The sequence below is a fragment of the Rattus norvegicus genome, chromosome 6, assembly GCF_036323735.1.
Source record: "Rattus norvegicus strain BN/NHsdMcwi chromosome 6, GRCr8, whole genome shotgun sequence".
In the NCBI taxonomy this organism is placed as follows: Eukaryota; Metazoa; Chordata; class Mammalia; order Rodentia; family Muridae; genus Rattus; species Rattus norvegicus.
In genome coordinates this window covers 137,853,342-137,867,051 of record NC_086024.1, presented here as the reverse complement: position 1 = coordinate 137,867,051, position 13,710 = coordinate 137,853,342, and the positions used below count along the sequence as shown (strand labels likewise).

At 52.2% G+C, this 13,710-nt stretch overlaps 1 protein-coding gene across 5 annotated transcripts in view; it reads left to right on the top strand.

Moving 5' to 3' along the window:
- Brf1 (BRF1, RNA polymerase III transcription initiation factor subunit) overlaps window positions 1-12,997 on the top strand; it is a 48,575-nt gene extending 35,578 nt beyond the window's left edge. For 3 of the 5 annotated variants that reach the window (XM_008764931.4, XM_017594112.3, XM_017594111.3), the window contains 7 exons: window positions 1,150-1,211; window positions 1,835-1,916; window positions 1,994-2,049; window positions 2,810-3,066; window positions 7,218-7,269; window positions 7,705-7,876; window positions 8,397-12,997. In XM_008764931.4, coding sequence (XP_008763153.1) covers window positions 1,150-1,211; window positions 1,835-1,916; window positions 1,994-2,049; window positions 2,810-3,066; window positions 7,218-7,269; window positions 7,705-7,876; window positions 8,397-8,434 — 719 coding nt within the window. In that variant the 3' untranslated portion in view covers window positions 8,435-12,997. The remainder of the gene's footprint in view (window positions 1-1,149; window positions 1,212-1,834; window positions 1,917-1,993; window positions 2,050-2,809; window positions 3,067-7,217; window positions 7,270-7,704; window positions 7,877-8,396) is intronic. The other 2 variants (XM_039112104.2, NM_001399505.1) reach the window with 2 other exon arrangements.
- Window positions 12,998-13,710: the final 713 nt, after the last annotated feature.

The window sequence follows — 13,710 nt, the reverse complement described above, 5'->3', positions numbered from 1 at the left end:
CCCTGTCAGAGGCAGCTGTGGGCAAAGCTCTGGCTCACAGTCCCAGGTCACGGTCCCTCATTCCAGGGAGCCAAGGCAGGACATAGAGGCGTAAAATGACTCACATGCAGACAGAAGCCACAAGGAAAGGAGCACGTCACTGCTCGCTTGCTCCCACGTAGCTTCATCCCGTCTTACCTAGTGCATGACTGACTCCCTATTAGGGCACCATGCCACCACGATGAGCTGGGTCTGTCTGTATCAATTAGTATTCAACCTGGCACCCGACATACTTGCCCTCAGGCAAACCTGAGAAAGATACTTGTTCCACTGAGACCCTTCCCAGGAGACTGTAAATGGTGGCAAGTTGAGTCTAAAAGTCACATCACACAGGGTAGAGAGTTGGGTGTATGCCAGCATACTGAGGTGCCGCTGGCCTGTTACCATTGTGAGCTCCCTCTAGTCCAACTGAATGACTAAGAAGGAGTCTGGCATAGGCTGGAGCCATGGTTTCAAACCATGAGTTTGATATCCAGCACCCACATGATGACTCTAATTCCAGATCTGATGCTCTTTTCTGGCTTCTGGGGGCACTGCACACATGTGTTGCACAGGCATACACACAAAATTAAATAAATAAGTAAAATAAGTCATTTTGAAGAAGGGCTAGGACACCAATGGTTCTGGAAGGGTAACTGGTCCCATCTCTGTAATGTGTTTCTGGACCCTGACCAGGTAAGGATTTGGCCTTCTCAAGAGGGTGGGGCCTCTCATATGGGTGGAACTGTTGAAAGCTGGGGCCTTGTATGAGGTTAGACCTCTCAGTTGGGGAAGCAGAATGGGCCAAGTACACAGAAGGCAGTTGGGTATCTGCTTTTGAGGGAGCAGCTGCCTCAAAGCAATACAAAGGAACTTGGCATCTGAGCCCAGGCAGCCCAGGGCAGAAAGCAAGGAGAGTGGGGCAGACTTCAGAGAGCCTTGAGAGCTGGTCTGACAACCCGAGGACTCAGCCTTAAGACCTGAAAAAGACACCTCAGACATCCTAGCTGTGTGGGCTGCCCCTTTGCTCCAGCCTATGGTGAGCAGTATCCGCTAGGTAGCCTCAGTGACACTGATTGCAGTGTCTGCTGGGGCAGCCTCGGTGACATTGATTGGGATTCTTCTCTCTAGAAGACTCTTCAGGGGATGGGGAGCTGGACCTCAGCGGCATCGATGACCTTGAGATTGACAGAGTAAGTAAGCGTGGGCTCCCTTGTCCCCAGTGGTGGTTGGGATTTAAGGAGGCTAAAGTGGGGCTGGACTGATAGCTTCAAGCCTGTCACTCACCTTCGGCCTCTCTGAGCCTTGTGCTCCCTTAGACATCCCTGATGAATGAGTGGTCTCCAGGCATAGTGCCTGTAGTTCAGACATCCACTGGGCTTCCTCCTCCAAACTCCACTCCAAGGTAGCCTCAGCGTTGAGGGGCCTTTCTTCTGGAACCCCAAGCAACCCCACCAGGACCATGTTGGAAAGGCCCTGAGTTCTGCACCTGGCCTTGGTTCCCATTGTATCACAAGTATGTGGTACATCTCTAAATTGCCAAATATCAGGGGTACCAAACTGTACACTAACACCTGCCTGTGTATCTCAGGGCTCTGCCTACCAAGGCCCAGGACCTATCAATACTGGCTCAGGCTGCAGAGGGAAGTTGGCAGAGAGGGACGAAGGAGTGACAGGTTACTATGCTGAAGGGAGGCCTCCCACATCCTTTCTTTAGCAGTTTAAGCTTATAAATAGGAAGCTAGTTGCTGAGAGATCTTGGAATACTTGAGAGCTCAACCTCAGAGCTGAAGTCACCTCACTGTGCTTCCCACAGTACATCCTGAACGAGTCAGAAGCCCGGGTAAAGGCTGAGTTGTGGATGCGGGAGAATGCTGAGTACCTGCGGGAACAGAAAGGTAAGGACCATCCATCCACCTGCCCAGGTCCCAGGACATGGCCCTTGCTAAGACCAGCCATTTTGTTCACCTTACAGAGAAAGAAGCAAGAATAGCGAAGGAGAAGGAGCTTGGCATCTATAAGGAGCACAAGGTGGGTACTTCTTGACAGCCTAGGAGAAAGAATTGTGGGAACACCTCTCCCCTGTGTCCATAGGAGCCTGCCTGGGACAGGCAGTGGAAGCCATAGGACTCCTATCCCTGACTGCAGCTTGCTATGTTGGTTTCATGCTCCCTCACTGATAGTTTGTGCCACCCAGCTTTGGAGTGAGGTATCCAGCACAGGTGTTAAGGCAGATGGAAATGAGATACAGGGCTGGACTCGGGACCTTGCACTTGAGTTCCTTGTTGAACACAGGAAAGCCCTTATCCTGTGCCTGTATTCTATGATAACAGGCACGTCGATTTGGTTACTTGGCTCCGTTGCTCCCTTTGGGGTTTCATCCTCCAAGTGTTATCCTATTAGGAAGGGGCTAAACCTTTTAGGAGCCAATGAGAAAAAGGCATGATGCTAGCAAAACTTCTTGGGGTCCAGGATGGAGGCCCAGAGAATAAGTGGTACCTGCCTCAAAGGAGGACCAGAAACTTGGGCAGGGAAGTGGGTCCCAAAAGTCCATGCAACCAGGCATCATGTTCTATGCTGTGTGAGACACTTTCCTTTTCTCTCCACAAAAAAGGCTTAGCTGGAAGGTACATACACAGAAAGTGAGGTTAGCAGGTGCCATGGCTGTTGCTGCCAAGGTGAGCAAGCTAGCTTCCTGTGCCCCTCAATGGGTCACAGCTGTGGCTCAAGAATTGACTATAGTTGTGAAGCTAGCACATGACAGGAGAAGTTACTTTTGTGTTTCATTCAGCCCAAGAAGTCTTGCAAACGCCGGGAGCCAATCCTAGCCAGCACAGCCGGGGAGGCCATTGAGAAGATGCTGGAACAGAAGAAAATCTCCAGCAAGATCAACTACAGTGTGCTGCGGGACCTTAACAGCAAGGGTGGGGGCAGCCCGCCCAGGGACGACTCACAGCCTCCAGAGCACACCAGCACCAAGAAGCTGTCACGGAGGAAAAGAGCAGCTACCAGGAACAGTGCTGATCCTGGGACAAGCATGGGGAAGAGGTACTGTCCTGCCCCTTGGACTAGGAGGTGTCTGCTGTCAACACTAGGCTCCCATCTGGGCTGTTGTTTTCCAGCCAGAGCTTCAAGAGCCACACTTGGCCCACTGTGTGCTGAAGGCTAACAAGCCGTCTCCGGATGTGGGTGTCTGGACTCCCTCAACCCCCAATACTGGGTGCCAGTGTTGCCAGGCTTTTGGTGGCTGCAGGGCCTCCCCCATCCCCAGAGAGCAGTTGGACACTGAGTGGAATGGCTTTTACACCCTACGTGCTGCACATTGTCTCTGCTGGGAGGGAAGAAGCAGCCACAGTGACCCCCCTGTGGGGCCAGCATAGAGCAGCCTCAGTGGGCTGGGTCAGTGTTGCTCTGCAGCTTGACCAGGGGGTGTTTGGGGCTGTTCATCTTCGTGTTCAGCTCCTTATGACTTAATCTTGGGTGGAAGCTGCCAGCTTTCCCTATAAAGTCCCAGGATAGCTCATCTCCTGAGCTCCAGAGATGGGCTACATACCCAGTGTGGTTAGCATCTCCCTGCCCTGAGCCTGCTGTGAGGTGCTGCCTGCTCCATGCCTTCATGTTTGAATTCGCCATAGTTTGTCCAAGGAGGAAAGCCTAAAAGCTTTCATGTATCCTGGTGGAGCAATTATCTGTCTGTCTCTGTACTGTCACTTCCCTTTTGCTGTTGGTAGGATCCTGTTTACTTAGTGATATGGTCATTGCAGGAAGATGGTGGAGTCAAGACCAACCATAGCTACATAGTGAGACATCCCCAGTTCCCAGATCATCAAAAGCTGGCTCAGTGGTTAAGAGATACCCAAGTTCTGCTCCTACCCCCCACGTCAGTCAGCTCCTGTAACTCCAGGAGCTCTGATGTTCTCTTGGGCTTCACAAGCACCCATACATGCTTGGCATAACTTCCCCTCCCAACCTCACCCCCACACACACACACATAAAAGTAAGTATGGGGGGAGGGCAAGAGAGCACCAGGGAATGGTGGCTCACACCTTTAATCTTCACACATAGAGGGCAGAGGCAGATGGATCTGTGAGTTCAAGACCAGCCTTGTTTACATAGTGAATTCTAGGCCAGTTAGGCCATGTGATGAGACCATGTCTTAAGAAGAGGATGAAACAGGGCTTTTAAGCCTAACATCCACCCAAAAAAAGAGGAGGAGAAGGGGAGGGGAGGGAGAGGAGGAAGAAGAAGAGGAGCCACTCTAAGTGATATGTGCACACATGTGTGTTGACCCCTCCCCTCGTGAGTGCTAGAATTATAGGCATGCCCCACCACTCCAGCTCTGACCTTTTTACATCATAAGTCCGATCCAGCTGGAACTTACTTTGGCAAAGGAGTAAAATGAAGGCCACTCTCAAGTTCCTAACAGTGTCTGTCCCTGACGCTGATCTACAGTTGACTCAGGTGACCTCAGCCATCACCAGGCACTTATTTGCTGTACTCTGTGTAGCCCGGTGATGTTTGCTGGGGCCAACTTGTGAGAACATTTTTGTATGAGGCCTGCTTTTTTTCCATGAACCAAGAATGAGATATCTGCCACTCTCACCACTTTATGGGTGCAGGGATGTCCTTGCACTTCTTCCCTAGCTGTCCTCGGGTGCTGGGGACAGTTGTCATCGTCTTGTCCTCTGTAGGGTCTTTCTCTCACTCCCTCAGCTGTTTCCGTATATGGGTAGGCCCTTAATTTCCCTCTGTCCGCTGTGTTCCCAGAACCCGTGGGGCGCCACCTCTTGTTTACAAGCCCTTCCCTTGACCTCCTGGTGCCCTAGGTTGGCTATTCTGTCACTCATCAGCGCTGGCTTATACTATGTACTAGGAGAGTCAGCATGAGGTAGCTTCCTCAGGAGGGAGTTGACTTTTTCAGCTGCCCTTGGTCCCTGTGTGGTCATAGAACCTCTCTTTTTGAGATTACTAAGTAGAGAGATGTGGGGAGAATCCCACTGTAGCTCTTCCTTGCACATATGGTAGACCAGATGGAGCAGAAACCAGGGCTTGGCCCTCCCTAACCTCCTGTCCTGTCTTGGTTGCCCAGAAGGCATTCTCAGTTCTGCTTATTATCCTGCTTACTGTATCCCTATCTTTATCTGTCTAACTGCAGCCAGAAGCAGACACAGAGAGTCTGATGGCTCTGAGCACTCATGGGTTCAAGTTGAAGCTCAACTAGGCCACTGCTGTCAGTTCTGGAGTGTCATGTCCTAGTGAGTGACTCAGGATCAATCCTTGGTAGTCATGTGGCCAGCTAGATGGGACGCCTGATGGAGTTGGAGTTTGTAAATCTCTAATGTCCTGACAGGGTTATGAAGGCCTCAGGGCTGGAGGGCCTCTGTTCCATGCAGTCGTGTTTACATCCTTACTCAGAATGGCCAGCTCGGGCAACTCCAGGGACAGGAGAAAGACCATGTGGCTCTAGGATCTGAGATGTCATGCACTGCCTGAGGCAGCCCCTTCTAGCACAGTGCGGCTGTAGAGGGTGCCATAGCGCTCAGCATCTCCCTCTGGGAAGATGTTACTCTAGTGGACCTCGTGTCTCCAGGTATGCTCAAAGGCTCCTGGGTTTCCCAGGTCAGGCTCAGACTGTTCAGTTTAGTAGAGGCAGTGCCCAGACCCCACATGGATCCCCCACCTGCCATGTGGCTGTCCTTCAGGAAGTGTCCTGGTTAGAGATCAGCAGCCATGGCATCTGTAAAAATGTAACACTTATGGTCGCGGCTGGGAGATTGGCATCAGTGAGCTTCCCTGGGCCTGTGGCTGGTAGGGACTAGCCTGAAAACTGTGATCTGAGTGCCATGGTGCTGAACATATTCTCCCGGCAGTCACAGACCTTCAGTGAGGCCTGACCAACTGGCTGTGGGTCTGCATGGTCCTAGAAAGGCCATGAGCACCTGCATGAAGGCTTCAGCTTCCTAGCTGAGGTGTTTGGTACTGTCTGCCCGCTCTGAGATTCCCATCCTGGTGTCATCAGAGGCTACCTAGTACTTCACAGCTGGGCAGGACTGGGCCTCAGAGGACCCAGCAGCAGAACATGACTCGAGGCCATTGCCTACCTCCATCGTTTGTGCCCTAGAAGGAAGGAGTCTTGACCCTCACCACACCCAGAGCCTACTTAAACTGGCCTGGATGACACTGTTCCTCTTTCCTCTGGTGTGGGTGACTTGTCTTCCTTTCTGTTTCTTGTTAACATAGATGTCAAAGGTGGTTTTGTGTTCAGGAAGCCTAGAAGATGTGGACGGCAGGCTCAGGGTGGAGTTCCTGCTGGTCAAAGTAATAAGGTGGCCGTGTGTAGTAGGTGGGGGCAGGTGTGGGTTTGTCCACCGCTTTTCTCCTCTTCATAACTGTCTATGCCTTGTCCTCAGTTTTCTCAGGGGCTACAGGCTGACCAGTAAGAGGTGCCATGGAGTTCTGCTCAAGGTCACATCCCATGGCCTCACATGTCTTTCTAAAGAGGGAGGGAAGGCAGTCCAGAGCCCTGACCTTGGGGTACCCGCCATATGGCCTGGTAGAGCTTGCCTTTTTATATTGTTTATATAGCTCCCACCTATGACAGAATGATGGCAGGCACTGATGAATGCAAATACAGCAGGGTAGGTCAGGATGGACACAGCAGTAATGGGGTTCCAGGTCGCAAACTGAGAAACAGGTGAGACCCAAGGCCAGCAGGAGGCCTGAGGGTAGGAAGAGAGACTGGGGTAAGGTGCCATGGTAGATGTGTTGGAGTGGACAAAGACCCAGTCAGGAGAGATGAGCCGTGCTCCTCGGGGCTCCTCAGGGCACACTGCACGAAGCTGCACTGTTAGGTACGTGGATAGTAAGTACACTGAGGTCTTCTTTGTGCGCCCTGAATAGATGCCAAGCTACCATGGTGAGAAGCTAGCAGAACATGAGACTTCTGTGTCTCTGGGAAGGTATTCCTCTAGAGTGGCACGGTCCCATTGTATAACTGCCTGGTCAAGGCCCTCAGTCCTGCCAGTCAGCGATGGTCAGGAAGCAGGCATGAACTGAGGCTATAGACTGTGAGCTTGCCTGGACAGCTCCTCAGTCCCCTGTGGTATGTACATGCGTGCACACGCACATACACACACAGAGACACAGTCTCTCACTTCCATACCAGACTGACCTGAAGCTGCTTCTATACTTTCTCTCAGGTTGAGGCCTTTGGTGTCTGCTCAGCCCGCTAAGAAGGCAGCTGTGGGAGAGGTATGTTGTCCTGCACACCTAGAGCAGGGTCTCCAGATCACAGGCTGCCATCAAGCTTGGCAGGGAGAGAGGCCCATCTGGTTGTTGCTCCAGTGCTGGCCAGGCTCCAGGACAGAATCCCGAAGGTCAGAGGGTGAGGGCTTCTGGGTCACAGAAATGGAACAGGCAGATGGTAAGGGCCAGTTATACACTGCTGTTCTGAGGCTGATCCCCACTGTGGACTAGAGTGGGCAAAGGCTAGATTCCATACCACAGCTCACTCCCTCTGTTGATAACTTTGGGGAAAGGAGGGTGGGGACTTCATAGCCTAGCTCCGATGTGGTTAGGTACTTTGAAGAGTACCCATGCCCAGACTGAGAGAACCTGAGAGTCCTTTATAGTCAGGAGGGTGGCACCCACTCTGCTTTTATCCCAGAGTCCTGCCCTCTCTCTCAGGCCTTGCTCTTAAATTCCCCTGCCTTGGGAGCTGAGCCTGTCAAGCCATCGGCAGTCTTGGTGGAGAGTGGCCCTGTGTCATACCATCCTGAGGAGGATGCAGATGAGGAGGACGCCGAGGAAGAGGATGGAGAGCCCTGCGTCAGTGCTCTGCAGATGATGGGAGGCAATGGTGGGTAGGGCCCACATGGTTTGGGCCGGGTGGAGGAACTTTGAAGGGGTATCTGAGACAAAAAGACATAGCCATTTACCTGAGTAATTTCTAAATATGAGCCTATTGGCTACAAACTTAAGTTTCTCTCTGCAAAAGAAGGAATTTGATTAACTAGGAACTGCAAATTGGCCACCCTGATTCCGAGGCCCTTGAATATGCTAGGAGGAACTAGGCAAAGGCCAGGGACCAGCTCACAGGGAAGTGAGGCATCAGCTGTGAATCAGGCCATGCTTTCTGGGCTTGTTGGGAGTCAGCAGGGAGCTGCTCAGCCAGTAGAGAAGTGTTATGGTTAGCCATGCTATTTGTAGTGCCCAGCAAGGAGCCAAGGCCTCCCCACAGGGCACACGCCAGTCCACCATCCCTAAAGGCATCTGGGATAGATTGAAGTGTTTTCAGTTGGTGGGGCCTGTGAGGTGAGCAGTGGGGTTGGAGCTGGGAGCTGGTGGCTGAACAACCACCACTGTCCTCTGTTTTGCAGATTATGGCTGTGATGGTGACGAGGATGATGGCTACTGAGTGGAACTCAAGACCAGGCAGCATCCCGGTGCTGGACTCCAAGTGTATCTGTTTATAGGTGTCAGATGGGCCTTGGGCCACGGCTCACAGGCATGATTTCTGAGACTCGACCAGTCAAGCACTGCCCCACTTATTTGAAGCTCTCTTCCCATGGCCGCACTGTGGACCATTGTACTTACTATTGGGAATCATGTTTTGAGCAATGCAAGGGATATTTTTTGCCCTGCAAGGGAAACGAGCTGTGTGTTATGTGTAATGAAACATGGTCAGAGAGTAGCCGGGTCTGGAACCACGTCATGCCTCACCTACTAGTCACTGTTTACCAGGGATCCTCAGGCAGACCCTGTGCCCTCTAGTCATAGGGAGATTGAAGCACAAGAGCCTCAGTGTAGAAGAGCCCTGCTCTGAACCTGCTGTTTGTTCTCTGCCCTGTCCTTGCCTGAGACGTGTCAGTCATTGCTCTATACTAGGCCACCACAGTCTGCAGTCTCTGCCTTTAACCTCAACACCAGCTTCCTGCGGGCAGGATGCTCCCCACCATTCCAGTGTCCACTCCCTGTCTTGGACCACCAGGAGCATCGTAGGCCTCAGCCTCCTGCCTAGGACTCGTCCTTGAGGCACCCAGTAGCTTGTTAGTCAGATTTATCTGCAGCACCCAGAAAGCGAAGACCAGCAGACCATGTGCTCCATCACTTAAAATGGACCTTTCGTACTCCTGAACAGAACCCTCTGCAAAGAAGCCTGCAAGCTATCTCCTGGCCTCTTCATGAGAGGGCCCACAGAGTTCCCTCCGTTCATTTAACTCCAGCCTCCCTGGATGCAACCCTGGATGCAGACTACTTGGCTTTCAGATCAAGAGGTGGGGGCCAGGCTTGGGGTGATGAGTTGGGGCAGCTACAGATGAGGGAATGAGTCGGACAGGTAGGAAGTGATTTGATGAAAGACTGCAAGATGCTTTGGGACTCTATGTCCCAAAGGGGAGTGTGGAACCATGGTCAGAGCATGGAAGGGAAAGTATTTTAGGATGTTTTTATACAGCAAGACTTGCCTGTGTCGTGGAGAGAGTACAGAGTGAAGGGTGAGAAGAGGAGGACTGTGACCTGCTCCCTAGCTGTGTGTCTTGTCTGCCCAGGAGGAGAGCCCAGTGCTGGGAAATGAGCAGGGGCCAGGAAGGCTGGAGTGCTCCTGTGAGGTAATTGAGTTAGTTGCTCACTACCGTGGATAGCAGGTAGCGGATAGGAAAGCAGGATAGGATGGCTGTAGAAAGCTGAGGTGGAGGGCGGTGGACAGTACTGAGTGAGGATGATCCCTAGAAGATAGGGAAGTAGCCAAGTCAGGGTGAGGGGTTGTCTTGAAATGTGGGTCACATGGTTGGAGACCCAGGTGCTGAGGAGGATGGTCCCAGTAGGGGGCAGCCGTGAAGTGGGCAAGATGCTTCTGAGCTGAGCTCACAGCCTTGTGTCTGAGCTACCAGCAGCACTAGTGTGAGGCTCAAAGAGGCACTGGGTCTGTATGACCCCGCTGTGCTTGTAATTAGTCCGTTTCTATGCGCTTTTTTCTGACTGGGATTATCACAGCAGAATCTGCCTGCCTGGGGTCTTCTCAGAGGGTAGAGCAGCAGAACCAGCCCTCACCACACTGGACCTTAGGAAAGGGAAGGAGGGGACGAGGGAGTCCACTGGATCCTGCATTTTAGACTGAGACCCTGTGTGGTATGCACACTTGCATGCTGAGCAGACAGGATAGCACACTTCAGTCTCCTCTGCCTTCTGTCTTCCTGCCAGGGAGAGGGAGGTCCAGGGACACTACATGCAGGATGCACCATCCAAGTTTCTTGCCAGCCATCTAAACTGAGGAACCTAATACTTAGTGGTTGCCACCATCCTCTGCAAACTGGGTGATCACTGGGGAATACAGTAGCAGTCAGCAAGGTTCCTGATAAACCTAGACATTTGAGGCTTGGCAGAGTGTGTGCCTGGCTTTAGAGGTAACCAGGGGATGCTTTCAGGAGCTGGACCACAGAATGAGGTTATAGCCATGCAAGGCTGTCAGGCACTGTTTCCGCTTTAGCTGTTCCTCCTGAGCAATTGTGCCCATTGAGAAGCTTCTCCAGCCAACCCTGGGCCCCGGTTTTCTGATTCAGGTGCTCTCTCCTGCCATATACTACGGGTGAAGTAAGCCCTTCCCTATGCCTAGTTAGACTGCGGAGACCAAGGTTTGGCCATGTCCTTCGCTCAGTACCTGTCGAGGACCCAGGGGACGGATACACCTTGGCAGTGGGAGAGGATACATGGGATGGGTATGGGTCCAGCTGGGTAGATGTTTGCCTGTTTGAAGTACCTGTCACCACGTTTAGCTAGATGGCAGGTACCCTACAAGAAACTCCAGAGACCAAAGAAGCAGGGCCTCCATGGGTGTTAATGAGGGAGTAGAGTAGTGGGGTATGTGCATCTTAGAATACCTGTTAGACCCAGCGTTTCTCTCTGGCCTCCCTTCTAAGAGGTATAGAACAGGAGTTAAGTAAAGAACGGGGATTGGAGGAGACTGGTGGGTACCCCCTGGAGGTTGCTTCTGCATGATGGATAACCTGGGTTCTGATTGCTCTCTTCTCAGCAGAGAGCAGTAGATCTCTGAGTGCTCAGGTGTGCACGCCAGACAGGGTGCCAGCCTAGAATGCAGGATCCAAGGGTTTGAGACAGTAGCTGGACCTGGGTCTAGGGTGGTTTTGTGGGAGTCCTTCCAGTCTAGGGAGCCAAGCCTGGGCCAGCCCCTGGAAAGCCTGACTTCAGTGAAGAGATGCATCAGCTCCTAGACCCCACTGGATTGCTGCGGTCAGAACTTGCTGCAGGCTACCACCCTGCAGGCCCGCAGCCCCTCCACAATCCTTATAAGCTCTGGGCCTACCCCAGCATCTTATCTCAGTCAGTGTAGAGGGGAGTTTCTGACTTCATTTGCCCAAGCCTTGAGGTGGAACCCAAATCTTGGGCCTTTTTTGGGCACAGAGGAAGCTTTATGATTCCTGGCACCAAACCCCTGCCTGGCTTTCCCCAGCCCAGCCAGTTTCTGTGGCTGCTGGGGTGGATGGCACCAAGGAAGTCTGTACCCCATGAGTGAGGGTGGCTGCACCGGAGTGTGGCGGCATACATGCAGTACAGGTTAGTGTTGCATATGCCTGTTGCGTTGTCTGTTGAGGGTGTCCCCACTTTTACCTGTTGGGGCTTCCTCCCTGTCCTCCTCCTCTGCACCTGATACAAGCCTCCTCTGAAGCTTGTGTGGCCCTCAGCACCCATATCCGCATCCTCCACGAGTGCAGGGGCCCAGCCAAGGGCAACAGGCTTACTCAAAAAAGCCTTGGATAACCCTGCTGGGAGCACATTGGAGGAGGTAGCCTGCTGCCTGAGGTCCTGGAAATCTGCTTATCCCTGTCAGGGCTGGGCTTTCACATGACCTATAAGGTTGTGTTCCCTGGAGGCAGGCAAGCATGAGTTTAGTCACTCGTGAGAGAGTGTACACTTAAGACAGTGGCTGCCAGAGCCTCCCCTGGTGGTCTTGACCTAGGTGGAGTTTAATATTCAATACCATTGCTCTGTGAGTCATAGACCAGAGCCCACAGCTAACAAGCCTTTAGCTTATACTGCCTCAGGCCAGTAAACCCCACTGGGGGTGGGAGTGGCAGCTGGGCTGAAGTGGGTGGGGCACAGAGAAGTGGAGGAGAAGCCAGACACTGGGACTGAACCTCAGCAGTACAGGACTTACCGATAGATACATCAGTTACATGCAGCAAATTGGTGTGCTTGGCACAAGCCTGAGTGATTGACTTGGGCTGCACCCTCTGGTGGCTGCATGCAGCACTGCTTTCTGAAGGACCTTGCTGGACATACCTTGGGTGCTTCACTGCTTGGGTGGTACAGCAAATTGGCCCCATCACTGACCCCACTCCTACCCTGCAGTCTCATAAATAGGGGGTGCCCCTGAGCCAGCCAAGCTTAGTGAGAGGACTGGCAGAGATGTGGGCTGGTACACAACTCCTGGAGCAACACATCTTTAAGGCTCCTCTAGTCCTAGCTTTTTTTTTTTTTTTTTTTTTTTTTTGGGTTCTTTTTTTTTGGAGCTGGGGACCGAACCCAGGGCCTTGCGCTTCCTAGGCAAGCGCTCTACCACTGAGCTAAATCCCCAACCCCTTTTTCTTTCTTTTTTTTTCCGGAGCTGAGGATCGAACCCAGGGCCTTGCGCTTTCTAGGCAAGTGCTCTACCACTGAGCTAAATCCCCAACCCCTTTTTCTTTCTTTTTTTTTCCGGAGCTGAGGATCGAACCCAGGGCCTTGCGCTTTCTAGGCAAGTGCTCTACCACTGAGCTAAATCCCCAACCCCTAGTCCTAGGTTCTTACCCTGCAGTCAGCATCCTCTAACCCAGTGGTTCTCAATCTGTGGGTCAGAACTATGGGGTGAAAGAAATGAACCTTTCACACAGGTCTCCTAAAACCATCGGAAAATGGAGATGTTTACAATTCATAATTATAAAATTTACATTTACAAAATTACACCATTACAAAGTTACAGCTATATAGTATCAATGAGTGTAATTTATGTCTGGGGGTCACCAGAACATGAGGAGCTGTATAAAAGGGTTGCAGCATGAGGAAGGTTGAGAACCAATTCTCTAACCCTAACCCTTATCTACCCTATTCACAGGATTCAGCCACTCTCCAGAGTGTCCTTGCCTCTCAGGGGACACTGAGGTATCAAGTCAGCTTTAGGTACAATGGTTGTGGGGAGGGGGGGTCTCCATTCAGTGGAGAGTAAGCTCTGCAGATAAGGGTCTCCAGCCCATTGTGGGTTTCTGGAAGGATTCTTGGACAGGGGGTTAAGCCCTCTACATGTTTCTGAGCTCTACCTAGTAAGCTGGGCCACATTTCCCTGGCGGTCAGAACCTGTGTCTACACCCTGAGCTGCATGCCTGAAGGCCTAACTAGTCCCTAGGGTGCCTGGGCTTGGGGAGGTTGGCAAATGGTTGGGGCCAGGTTCCAAGCTGCATTTGGCACCTGAGGCCTGCCCAAGCCTTCAAAGTGGCCGTGGGCAGTGCTAATGGGCAGATTTTTATGGTTTTCCTGTTGGGAGAGGAACCTAGTTAAGGGGAGCTATTGTCCCCAAACAATGGGCCTGGCTAAGACCCCTGGGGGTAGTGGCCCCAAAGGGTGAGACCCAAACCAACTCCAGCATCACCCGCTTTTTAAGTTCTCAACCTGACCTTGGAGTTAGCCTGTCCTGAGCCACAT